Consider the following 13,478-nt stretch of genomic DNA (forward strand, 5'->3'; position numbering starts at 1 on the left):
TTTGCTTACAGACATTACCCCTCTCATAGAAATAAAAGCCAACCTAAATTGGTGTTTTTTTGTTTTTCAATAATTATTAAGAGTACAAAATCATTTTCTTTATGTGTCAAAAGGGTAATACAATCTTTTCATAGTAGACTTCATCTACTCACCTGGAGCACCTGTATACATTATGGAGAACACATTAATAGTTATTGTAGCAGCATAGAATATTGGAAGGACACGAAGACCATTTGGTACAGGATCTTCCTACATTAAAAAAAAGCACCAAGATTTTTGAGATATAATTGATAAAATCAGATTTTAAAAAAATCAATACATTCAAATCATCATGCTCTGAATATTTTTTAATACTAAAGTTACTTCAGCCTGCTTAGTAAAACACTGCACTGATCAAAAGGCAACGTGTGGCTTCTCAATTCTGACATCAACCCCATCATCATAAGCTCAAAATGAGAATATACAATGCTGATCTGCTGTATGACTTAATTTTAAAATTACAGGAGGTAAATTTTGGCTGGTTGTCGTCTCCCCTAGAAGAGGCAAATATTGCCACGACTTACAATACACACAACTAACAGCTTGTTACTAGGGAGTTTTATTTTGATATAGAAGAAAAAATATGATGGTCCCATTAGCCCAGGAGAATGGAAGACATATTTCATTTTATAGAATGGTGGTAGGATTTGAAGATCTGAATTACTTCCCCTGAACTAAATATAATCTATTCCCTAATTTATCATTTTCTTTCCTATTTTCTTAGTTCAGTAATCCATTCAGGCTTAGGTATACAGAGAGTTATCCTGAACAGACATTACAAAGCATTAGAACAAGGTCTTCAAGAATTCACCTCCCAAAGAGAAATGGGAGAGGTAGAACTATTGAGATGTTTGACCTTTTCATATCTCAAACGGAGAAAGACAGACTACCAAACTACCAAGCAATTTCAAACAAAAAATAAGTTTGTTTGCTATTATTTATGATATAATTGCTGGGAGGAGTGGTAGTTCAAAGAAGAATTGCTTCTTTGAGCTGCTTTCAAGAACTTCCACCCTACCAACATGTACTACCTTATCTGTTGCTTCCCTCCAAGCTAAGGATCAGCTGCTAAGATACCATGTTTCTTTGTAATGTTTTAGCTTCAGCCTTCCAATTTCAAGAAAATATTTAAATCCTACACTGAACTCCTTCACTTTTCACTTACAATTTATGTAAGGGAAAATACAAAGTCTTGCTAGGGAGCAGGGAAGATCTTAACAACAACATTTTTCACCTGCACATAAGATATAGTTTAGTATGTCAGAAATAAGGGACTATGAACCTTGGGCTTTTATACTGTTTACCTCCTCTCATTTTTCGACACAATTGTCAAAAAAATGACCATTTTTGTTTTTATCCCAGGCTGTTATGGAGCCTTAGTCTATATATTGAAAAAACTCATATCAAATACACACACACACACACATCTGGGCACAGATGTTTCTCTGTGTACAAAATGCATTACACACAATAAGGAGGGATTCTTCTGAGAGGAGGCTGAGTCATGCTTTATTAGAGAGGTCAATAAGCTTTGCCCACTAGAGAAGCCAGAATAGATATAAGATACATATAAAGTGCATAATTGTACTTGCAGTGTCTGGGAGAGGTGGAGTAGTGCAGATTTTTCTCATTCTCATCTTAAAGCCTACATCCTATTTAATTTGTACCACTATATTTAGTGAAAATTATTACTACCCCTGGAGAGTTACTGACAGTTTGGATTTATTTCTTAGTGCAACATTAAAATGCATTTAACAAATAGATGATTTATTATTTTAACCAAAACAATTTAGGTGCTGCGGATCTACATTTTTAGATGGGCTAGGTATGCAGACCTTCTTCAGACAAAGTTATTATTATATAAATATTATAATATGAATTAGTTGCTCAAAGGTCAGACAAATCTTCAGAAATTAACAGATGTTGCTTGTGTTCCATTCTAATTTGCATATTCCACTTTCATTTATATTATTATAAATATATGTTATCGTAATGTAATTTTATTATTTTTTGTTTTGTTCTTGTGAATCACATAGAGTATACAAATTCAGTAAAATAAACATAAACATCCATTAAATGCAGTACCTTTATGGCAAAGAATGCCTTTTAGAGTGTCTGATGGTGATGAGACATAACAAATAGCGTTTGTTATAGTATCAACAGTACTAACCTTATTTAAGATGAAAAATCTGATCAAGAGAAACAGCGCACCAGACATCATACCAGATAGTAGTGGGGAGATAAACCAGGAAGCAACTGAATATAAATGAAAGAAAAACATACTCCATTTGTTAATTGGCAACGTCCCATCCAATGTGAAGTTTTGCCGAAGAACAATTTTTATGTTATCTTCCTAGTAATTGTTCAAATAGACTCGAGTTATTGTTTTAAAAAAGTATAATACAGCCGAGATAAACACGTTTAAATCCATCTGATTTCAACAGAGATGTTATATGTCTTCTTATATTAAGTAAATTTATATCTAAATGTACTGTTAAATATGCTCTTTTGCAATTCCCAAGTTTCATCAGGAATTTACTATTCTGCGCTCTCATTTTGACTGAATAGTCAAGGGTGCTTCATTTTTAACTAAATAAAAGTAACTACTACTGAAGTTTAAAATACTGAATTTATAGTTTAAATTTTAAATAGCCCTTTAAAAAAACACCATATACTTTGTAGGAATATAAACATAATGAGATTCTGTTGAACACAGTGTGAAACCAATATGCATATCCCTAATTCTGGTCTACCTCAACTAATTCTACCAAATTCAGTTGGTTGCAAAAGTAGAGCAACATATAATACTTCAGTAATACAGTAATTCCTACTGACCATTTTACCAGACAACTGATCTAAAAAGTTTCTGTAGCTTAATACAATTTTAAGAATGCTTTATTTTTTTTAATGCAAGTATATTATACTACAAATAAAAGCATGCGTATTATAAATAAAAACTGTGGTATGTAATTCAGGTCCCATGACACATGAAATGGTGTATCAATTCGTAAATGTCTTTTTTGTCATAACTCTGAGACTGCATTAATTATTAGAACAAAAATACATAGTATTAAATAGAGTTAAATAGAGTTCTAATAGGTTCAATCTAGCTTGCTCTAGCTTAATGCATTATGGATACACAGACCTTCAATTATCAGAATTCCTGTATATCTCCGGCTATGCTGCCTGGACATTCTGATTCTTGTATATTAGCCTAATGAAACCATAGTTTACAGTTATGTCTGAACTGAAAAACAGTAGGGCTCTACACAAACCACAGACAACTCAGAGTTTACACAAAGTATCTGAATACAGCTATCATATAAAAGCATAGTAAAATTCTTCAAAACACTTTAAAATTCACTGAATGCTATACATAAAAGAGAAATGTCATTTACCAATCTTGACAAGTTCCATCCACTGGACTCCTCGTGTGCCAATTGCAACCAACGAGAAACCAATAGTAGAACCCACAATACAGTGAGTTCCAGATATTGGAAGCTTCAAAAATGATGCTATCAGCTGCCAAACAGCAGATCCTAAAATGTAAAGGTGCAGGAGAACAATGATAATAATTCTTTTTAAAGAATATTCATTTCCCAACTTTTAAACTTTTCAACAGCATATACTTCATCACAGAACATTTCTGAAAAGAATTAGAGAGCTCAAAAACCAGCTTTGTTTAATGAAATTCTGTTCATCTTTGTGTTGCACAATGTATTCTCAGAATACTGCATGGCTTTACCTTAATATGCATGTGCTGCATTTATATGCTATGCTAATTTGCCACTGTCCTTTACAACAGTTTAGTAATTCATGTTCCATTATATATGAAACTTCATGCCTCTGCAAGTTACAAAATAGGGTATTAACATTCTGGTATACCAGAATTCTAAGGCATCCATACAGCCTTGCAAAGGCAGGAAGAAATTTCTTCCAAAGGGTCAGTAGAATAGGTAAACTTACTGGATGCTGCCAATTCAATTGTAAATTATTTGCTCTCTACTGATTTCAGTTCAAATATTCTCCATTAATTTATTTGTCATATAAAAAAGATCTTCAGGTTAGCAAATATTTTTATATCATGATGTATCTTTACTATTCCATTTTTATCAGTACATGCACTTAGTAATGTTAAACAACTAACAGGTGCACAAACTACATTTTTTTTCTTTTCTTTGGGCAGTTCCATCCTTATATATGAGATTCTGATGATTGCCTGGCCTATACCATTTTCAGTAACCCCATCACTGTCTACCATTTTAGAAGTATCTGATAGAGTTCTAGCCATATCATATTTCAGAAAGACCTAATATCTCACTAATAATTGTAGAAAAACATAAGAGACTTTAGCATTAAATATGGCTCAGTTGGTTTAGACAACAAACTATCAATTCTATATAGAACTCATATTACTTTACCATGGTTCAGTCACTTCAACAAGGATACAGTCCAGCCAACCAAGCAGATATTACAAGGTAATCATTGGATGAAGTGTATAAGGTAGAAACTATGAAACATGCAAATAATCTATAATCTTGATGGGCAGAGTAATCCTCACAATTATTCCATCAAATGTGCCCTTGCAAGAAGAGAGTGTATTTCTTATAAAAATAATTGCTACATTATTTACAAGCAGTAGTAGTATAACGAATTCACAAAAGAGTTTCCAATGCCTACTACAGAGCCCTATAATGGATAATGCCGCAAACACATCCAAGATAAAAAGAACTTTAAAAGAAAGTGAACAAGTCCAAAACCAAATTGTGCATGTTGCAATGTTCATTTAATGCACAGTCTAGCAAAAGAAACAGGATAATTAAGTACAAATTACGAAGTACTTCTGCAATAACTTTACAAGAGCCGTTGTGAAGAGAGTAAGGGTAATACGTTGGGGGAGATGGGCAGTGATATAAATTAAATAAATAAAAATTTTAAAAAAAATTAAGTCTCCCACATGCCAACAAACTGGAATACTACTTTGATGGCAGCTGGTGAACAAAACTGTGAAGAAATTGATGGAACTGTGAAAGACAAAATCCTCAGAATGATGCAAAAGGGGAATACTGAGTATTTGATAATAATCCTAAAACCCATTTCTCTGGAATGAAACAAAATGCAGAGATACATATATTTCCAATGCTGTTGAAGTATGGAAGAATGGAGCATAGTCTTGAAAAAATTTAGACCATTTTTAGAATACGACTAAAGACAATAAAAAATGAATAGAACAAGCACTATCTCTATCTCATTTTCTTTCCTATATTCTCAATTGTTTCCAAGCATCATCTTTCCATTATACAAACGATAAATGTCAGGGAAAAGCATGATCTATTCAAGACCACATTTAACAATTTATTTCTTATTTTTATATGTAATATTTTAGTTCATTTGTTTCACTATTTGGAAATGTACATGGCTCTTGTCATTGACCACAATAAAGATTTGATTTGCTGATTGCCACTGAAGAAGTAAACAGGACTATTAGCAACGTTTTAAAGGAAATCATACCAATGAGCTGGTGGAAGTAGCTCAAGCATTTAAAGTGTACAGGCTTAAAAGGTCAGGCACTGTAATAAACAAGGGAGAGAAGAAGGAATCCCACATGCCAGTAAAAAAGCATTATTATGGCATAAGACATTCCAGAAAATATTCTTTTTTCAGTTGTACTTCTGGAATGTCTGTGAACTAATTGACTAGCATGCTCAGCAAAATCGAATGGGGTAGAGGCAAAACCTGACTAAATAATTGTTTTATATGATAAATATATCCTAAAACTAAAATCTATTTTGTTCTAGAAGTATTGAATAATACTCACACCCTAAGGTATTATCAAAAAAGTGCCCAGGTTTCACTCACAAATTTCTTCAGAGTGGCTTATCAATAATTATCTACATGCCATTTGTATCAATCAAGCTGAGCAAGGATTTATTACCTTAAAAGTAATAAAACAATGATGACATCTCCCACCCAAAAGAAGTCATTCTATTCTGCTTTAAAGTAATACATTTAGCATAATGTACAATTCTTTTATGAATTCAACAAGTAAAACACATGACCTATGGAATTAGCTTGCTAAGCAAATTAGTTTTCTAACTCTAGCATAATCCCTCACTCCCAAAGCTTAAAACCAACCCATATGTTTTGTAATTTATGGTCCCTAATGGGCTTATTTTAGGCTAACAATAAACTAACACAGCAACCAGAATGCTTCAAGAATGCCTTCTGGAAGTGAAAAAACTTGATGAAATGGTTTAAAAGTTCATTTGACAACCAGAGAATTTAAATGAAATACATTTGATAAGACAAACTTTTAACTGTAACCTATTCTTACACAAATACATTAGATGTGAACTGAGATTCTTGCTTCAGTTCTAATCAAACATACACATCATATATTAACAAAAGTACAGGACATCAAGACAAACCCAGCATTCCAATGTTAACTAAGCCACAATTTGCATTCAAATATCTTTGCAAGTCTTATATATAGGCCTACACTCTAATCGCTCTTAAAATGGAGAGAGGAAGGAATGTACCCTTCATAAATGAACTAGGTCAGAGTGACCTAATATTTTAAGCAGACCACATTGCTCTAGCATTCATCTAAAATTAGATCTGGACGTTAATTGGTTAAAATGTTTAATTAGTTATCTGGTCAAATAATAATCAACTTATTTTAAAGAACCTTAATTTTTAGCATTTATTTGCAACTGCATAGAAGGCTCCATCTCTTATAAAAAGATGATGGAAATTAACACAACTACAAATAGCAAAAAGTTTTTTTTTTATGATGCCAATAGAAGTCAGGAAGTATTTGCTTTTAAATGAATGTTTATTTTTCTATCCATACAGATTTCTGCAGGGTTAAGAAACAGGAAGTATCCCTCCCATTTTTGTATTCATGATCAAACATGATACAATTTAAGACAGCATTTTTATCCCCAACATTTTCTCTTAAGGTTAAATATTCCTATAAACTAGTAAGTCAAAATATAGCACTTGACTTGGTTAATTGAAATTCCAATCCTGCTCTCAAGCCAAAAAAGGAATATCTACACTTTGGGGGGGGGGGGGTTATCTGCCTTCAATGCTCACTCCTCAGTGAGACAAAGGCAGCATTCAAAACAAACATACTCTGGGAGTTCTCCTATGTACACTTCAAGTGGGAGGGAGCAACAGTGCAAGCAACAGAGCATAATGCAAGCTCAGAGTTGCAGACAGCCCCAGGACAAGTAAGCCAAGCTCCCAAGAATATCCTCCTGCCCTCAGTCTCGGAATGGATCCCAGCAAATGTTTTGAAATGTCATCCCTTGAGGGCCAGCTGATCTGCTCACCAGAGGCAGAGGGCTCTGTTCTCTCAGTAAGATCAAATCTCCTTCTACCAGCTCGTACTTGCATTGTAGTATGGGAAAGAATGTAAGAGCAGTCTTTTGTGTGGCTTTTTCTCCCCAAACTTCAGTGCAAGGAAGAGAAATTACTCTCTCTCCCATAAATCCTCACTATGTTCCAGAAGAACAGGAGACACTGGTTGTAAGCACAAACAGAAGTAGGCTAATAAGGCAAGCTAGTGTTTTGGGAATGTTTTCTTTCATGTAAAAATTCATAAATTTGCCAATATACATCTAAGTCACCAATATTTTTTTAAATATACTGCAGTGCTACATAATGTCATGTTGTCCTACTAATACCTTCTTTAAAAACTTGTATAATCTTATAATTAACTGTATTGTTATACATTACTGGTTTTAATAGTTTTAGAATCTCCCATACTGTAATGAAGTAGTAAATAACCAGAATCCTTAATAAGAACCATTTATATTTCAAGCCTTTTAATCTTAATAAGGATTGGGAAGTGGCAATTGGTCTGAGAGTTCCTTTCCTAAAATCTTACTAGTTAACTATAGTTAATGCTAATCTGGCTCTAAATCAACTTCAAACTGTGATCTGAATCTATGGTTAAAAAGGAGTTATAAAATTAACTTCTATTAAAATTGGTTCCAATAAACAACTGAAAGGCATCTATCCAGGGAGGAGGGGGCAGAACCTGATTCCAGGGCCTGCTCTTGACTACTCAGTAACCACTCTCCCAATCTCTATAGGAAATGTGAATAACTATATGCAAGCTATTACATTAGTCTTGCCAAGAGGACTATAAGAACTTTTAATTGTTTGAAGAAAATAATTAAATACTTAGAAAAAGAGGGTTACTTACCAACCATTGCACTCACTTCTCCAGCCATAAGTAGACCTGTTGAGTTGTCATACAAGTTCACATCAATTATACCTTTACGAATAGTTTCACCTACTTTTGCTCCCAGCAATACTGAACCAGTAGTTTCAAAAATGGAAGCAAGGATGCAGGCTTGGCGCAAAGTAACTACACCAGAACCCACAGCAGTACCAAAAGAATTGGCAACATCATTTGCCCCAACTGAAAAAGCCAAGATAAAAGCAATGATAAAACCCACAATGACCATCCACAGATACTCTTCCAATGCCATTTTTTCTCCGAGCTCTTGTAGATAGGGTTCCCGTTTAAAACTATTTAAATTAGACAAAGCTGAATGGTAGTGAGACAGATTTAAAAAGCAGATTTTGTGCACACAATGAGTTCTCTCTGGAAGTGCTGTGTGGTACTGGAGCGTGAAGAAACTGCTAACTGGTGATTTTTAAGCTACTGTCAATACTGTTTGTTTGGCTCAATTCAGACACCAGCGAAACCCATTCCATATTTTGCTTCAGTAGTTTTACAGCTGTAGTGCTCTCTCCTACAAAACAAAAAAAGACAAAAAAACAGAATCAAACACTACATAATTATAACGAAGAGAATCTAGAATGACATATGATATATCAGTGAATACAGACAAAATTATTGAAGTCAGATTACAAGTGACAGACAGTATTTAGGGGACAATGACAAATTCTAATTGAGACTTTTCTGCTGCCTAGAAAACTTAAAAATATAAATGGGTATGTAGGCTGTAATCTTTTGCTTTTTACCAAGTACCTGTAAGAAATGATGTATTAATTTTACTCTGATTCATTAAGAATGTCCTTTAGAAAGGTTGCCTGCTAAGCATAATTACTGAATCTGTGTAAAACATCCTGAATGTGCTCTCTTTCTGTGTATATTATCATACTTTAATTTATCATCTCTTGTAAAATAGGAGAGACCGATGTTAATTCCCTGTGCTGTTCAGAAAATTGAAAATTTATTCTTATTCCTTAACTAACTTGGTCAATAATGTAAAGGCTACTTGATGCAGATTAAAAGTAATGTTACTTGCAATACTTGTCCATTCTCCTGAACAGTTTGGGACTCACTAACCTCTGAAATACACTACATGAATTGTAATCAGGATCATATACGTTTTATCATTAAAGAGAGATTTCTGCTGCAATCCTTGCAAAACATGAACTAGAAAGTAAGCTCCATTAGAAACTCTGAACCTACTTCTGTCTTAACATACATAAGATTTTACTGCTAATATTTTGTACCCAGGTAATTGAAATTCCATTCCTAGAAGAGTTAAATTCTGCTACTTGAATGACTTTGAATACTGGACAAATGATATAACTTATTCTGGCTCTACAAATCATAAGAAAGCACTAGCAAAGAACCATCCTGGGACACTGAAGCCTCACATTCAACTACCAGAATTGGCTTCTTTATTTTACCAGGCTGCCCATACAGGTAGTCCTTGTTTAGTGACCACAATTGGGACCAGCAACTTGGTTATTAAATGAAGCAGTCGCTAAATGAAAAATCACTTGATTGCAACTGTGCTTATGATCTTACTTCATTTTTCTTTTGCTTTACAGACCTGCAAAGATCATTAATTGGTCGCAAAGCTACTTTTTCATCACCATCATTAACTGCGAACAGTAGCTGTCTGAGGCAGTTGCTAAACAAGGACTGCCTGTATTATCAAAAATCTGTGTTTAAAGGAGTAAGTCATGGAAATATTGGATAGGAGGTATCAATGAAAATGGATGTTCTAGTGCTCTTTTTAGATTCCTGACCTTCGCAGGTCTGTAAAGCAAAGGACAGCTGAAATAAGACTGTAAGCACAGTTATGGTTTCACTTAGCAACTGCTTCACTTAACAACCAAGTTGCCACTCCCAATTGTGGTAGCTGAACAAGGACTACCTATATAACAATCATTCCAGCATAGTACCAGGTTATTAACTGAGAATATTCCAATCCTTGTCCTCTATTAAATGTCTGATATTGTTTTGTTTAGGTAAAGGTAAAGGTTTCCCTTGACATTAAGTCCAGTCGTGTCCGACTCTAGGGGGCGGTGCTCATCTCCGTTTCTAAGCCGAAGAGCCGGCGTTGTCATAGACACTTTCGGGTCATGTGGCCAGCATGACGACTCGGAACGCCGTTACCTTCCCGCCAAAGCGGTACCTATTGATCTACTCACATTTGCATGTTTTCGAACTGCTAGGTTGGCAGGAGCTGGGATTAACAATGGGAGCTCACCCTGCCGTGCGGTTTCAAACCGCCGACCTTCCGATCGACAGCTCAGCGGTTTAACCCGCAGCGCCACCGCGTCCCTATTGTTTTGTTTAACTGAGGAAAAAAAAACAACTTTAAAATTACCTTCAACTTCCAATTTTTCATCTTTAAAATCCTAATTTTAACATCTAATTTTGCAAAGTTTTTTTAATCTAGTGCAGCTCTAGCTTGCAAGATGTTAACAAATAATGCCCCTCCTATACACAAAAATGCCACTTCTGTACCAAAGCCGTTTTTCTCCACTGAGTAACCATTCAGTACATTGTAATCCCATTTAGACACATTCAACTGATGGTGTGGCAAAGCCATATATATATATGGATGAAAGGGAAGCACAAGACTTGCTCAAGTAGCATCTAAACACAGTCTGACACTGCCTTTAAACCAGAACTTGTCCACCATTTCATTTCCTCATAAATTGTGGAAAAAATAAGTAGCACAATAGATTAAATTGGAAGATGAGCACAAGAAAAAGATAAACACAGAATAGAAGCCCAATCCAAAAACAAACAGCCATGTGTTATTCCTATGAAATAGACCTAGAGTATTTAGAATATTTGATGGCTGCACAGTGGGATTTTATTCTCCTAACAGTAACAATACTACCAAAAAAAAAAAGCCTAAGCTTTATTTGAGGAAGATGGGGGGGGGGAAATATGAAGAGAGAAATGGTACCTGTTTAATATATAATTAAATATGTTATTTATGTTTTATACAGAGCCTTTCTGCCACATGGTGCACAAAACGATTTTCAAGAAAGATTACACAAAATAAAATTCAAGACTGAATAACCCAGGTACAAAATAATTAACTATCTGAACTTGTTACTTGCAAAGATTCCAGGAATCAGAACAGATAATTATTTTGTTTATTTAAGTATCTGAATGCTAAATGAAGCAACAGGTAAGGCTAAAACCATATATCTAGCATTCTTTTCAAACATGAAACCTACTGGCTTTGTTCATCATAGACCTTGTTCAAACAGTACTTCCACAGAATGATTTTGGAATACAACCTTAACATTTTTGGCCATTTATCAACAATATATGGTATCCACAGTATTTTCAGATAATAATGAAACCTTGAAAAACCAACTTAAGTAAATTCTACTTGGTAATGGAGTTGATAATGGCCTTAGCAACAGTTCATAGCATTTGTGACACTTTTTTTTTAAACTAAACCTGAACCAGTTCATATTCAATGTAATTCTCAATACATTTGAGGTTAGTCAAATTTTAAATAATTACATTTAAACTTATTAAACCAGCACTTCCTATTTTGTGTACTTCCACTCACACTTCTATCACAGATCTATTTTTCCGTGGCTGAGATTAATAATAAAGTGAAACTACGCAATCATAAACCTGACTACCCCAATGACTTGTTTGCCATAGCAAACCTCCTCTCAAGCTTATCAGTTTTTTAACAGTAAGACATTTTTTTTCTTCCTATCCAAGTTCTGTCTTCATTTAATTTTAAAAGAATCAAGTTATCTAGCACACCATACAAAAAAATAGAACTGAAATAGTATCCCAGCAGCAAGCCTTAGAAAGGCAAAGAAAGCTGACAAATTCTCCTATCCTGAAAAGGCCTGGAACACTGACCCTGTTCCACAGAGCCTAAGAGAAAGGACTGGATGTTGCTTTATCACCGCAGCCAACTAAATGCACTGACTGTGATTAGCCAAAAAGGAACAAGAATATGTCCAATGTAGAAAGAATTATCTTAACTGTAAAAAGGTAAACTCTCCAAATCAAATTCGATTCCTGGCAATTTCATGGGCAGAACTGTTTATTACTATCTTCTGGTTTTCTTTTGTTTTTGTTTTTACTTCCCAGTATAGCTAGCCACCCTCAATATCCTGGGAGTCTCCCATATAAGTGCTACCTAGGTCTGATCCTCCTAAGTTTTTTACTATCAGCTAAAGAAATTCCATAAATCTGCCTTAAGAGATTCATATCCATTACAATCTAACTAAATACTACTGGCCACTGTGGTCAGTAATACAGTGGTTACCCAAAAGGCCAGATACCTTGGAAAAGCCATCTAGAAGCATGTATTAAGCCCAGGGAGGTGGGAAAGTATTAGAAAAAGACTCAAACAGGGTCCCTTCCTGACTCCCTGGAATATTAAAGGAAGGAAAGTTAAAACACAAGTAGACTTCAAAGATTCTGTTACTGCAGCTTGTCTCAAGTACAGGTAACCCTCGTTTAATGTCCACTCGCTCAGCAACCATTCAGAGTTATGATGGTGCTGAATGAGGGGAACTTATGATGTGTCCTTGTAGTTGCGGCCATCACAGCATCCTGTGGTCATGTGATTGCCATTTGCTGCCTTCGCCGCCAGCTTCTGACAAAGTTAATGGGGAAGGAAGTTGCAAATGGCGATCACATGACCATGGGACCCTGCGACCACGCAGGATTCGCCTAACAACTGCAACTGGGACTGCCGTAACTGCTGTCGTAAGTCAATGCAGTCACATGATGTCGCAGCTTACAACCACGTTGTTTAGCGATGGAGTTCCTGGTCCCAATTACTGTTGGTAAGCGAGGACTACCTGTACAGTTCTAGTCTTTCTGTGGAGTCAGTGGCCTGACCTGGTTTACTTTGTATGTTTGACGAGAAGAAACACTAGAAACTGGAAAAATGCTATGTCTGCCAGTAAGCCAGACATTTAGAAAAGAAATAGAAAAGAATAAAAATACTGTCTATATGAATTTACCAACTTGATAAAGCAGCTGTGATTTTAATGCAACTCATCATAGCTGTCACCTCTTTGTTGATGAGCCAATGAAACAAATCAAGTGAAGTTGCATTAGGTACATAGGCAATGCGGGGGGCGGGGGGGGAGGTTGAAGCATTTTCTTTTAAAAACTTTGTTAATCTTACTTGGGCCCTGCAATGCAGGTTTTT

The 13,478-nt window shown here is 35.1% G+C and overlaps 2 protein-coding genes across 6 annotated transcripts in view; both read right to left on the bottom strand.

Annotated features, from left to right (window-relative positions):
- The window catches only part of SLC20A2 (solute carrier family 20 member 2), a 34,898-nt gene extending 26,353 nt beyond the window's left edge, over positions 1 to 8,545 (bottom strand). For all 5 annotated transcript variants that reach the window (XR_010067788.1, XM_063300345.1, XM_063300344.1 and 2 more), the window contains exons 1-4: positions 8,255 to 8,545; positions 3,438 to 3,578; positions 2,210 to 2,295; positions 153 to 249 (exon numbers count right to left, since the gene is read on the bottom strand). Coding sequence is in view for 4 of the 5 variants with exons in the window: in XM_063300345.1 (XP_063156415.1) it covers positions 153 to 249; positions 2,210 to 2,295; positions 3,438 to 3,578; positions 8,255 to 8,543 (613 nt within the window). In the remaining variant the exon portion in view is untranslated. The remainder of the gene's footprint in view (positions 1 to 152; positions 250 to 2,209; positions 2,296 to 3,437; positions 3,579 to 8,254) is intronic.
- Positions 8,546 to 8,695: 150 nt separating this feature from the next.
- SMIM19 (small integral membrane protein 19) overlaps positions 8,696 to 13,478 on the bottom strand; it is a 48,842-nt gene continuing 44,059 nt past the window's right edge. The window contains exon 3 of the mRNA XM_063300348.1: positions 8,696 to 8,810. Within this exon, the coding sequence (XP_063156418.1) occupies positions 8,698 to 8,810 (113 nt within the window). The 3' untranslated portion in view covers positions 8,696 to 8,697. The remainder of the gene's footprint in view (positions 8,811 to 13,478) is intronic.

This window comes from Candoia aspera, chromosome 4 (genome assembly GCF_035149785.1).
Source record: "Candoia aspera isolate rCanAsp1 chromosome 4, rCanAsp1.hap2, whole genome shotgun sequence".
NCBI classification, from domain to species: Eukaryota; Metazoa; Chordata; class Lepidosauria; order Squamata; family Boidae; genus Candoia; species Candoia aspera.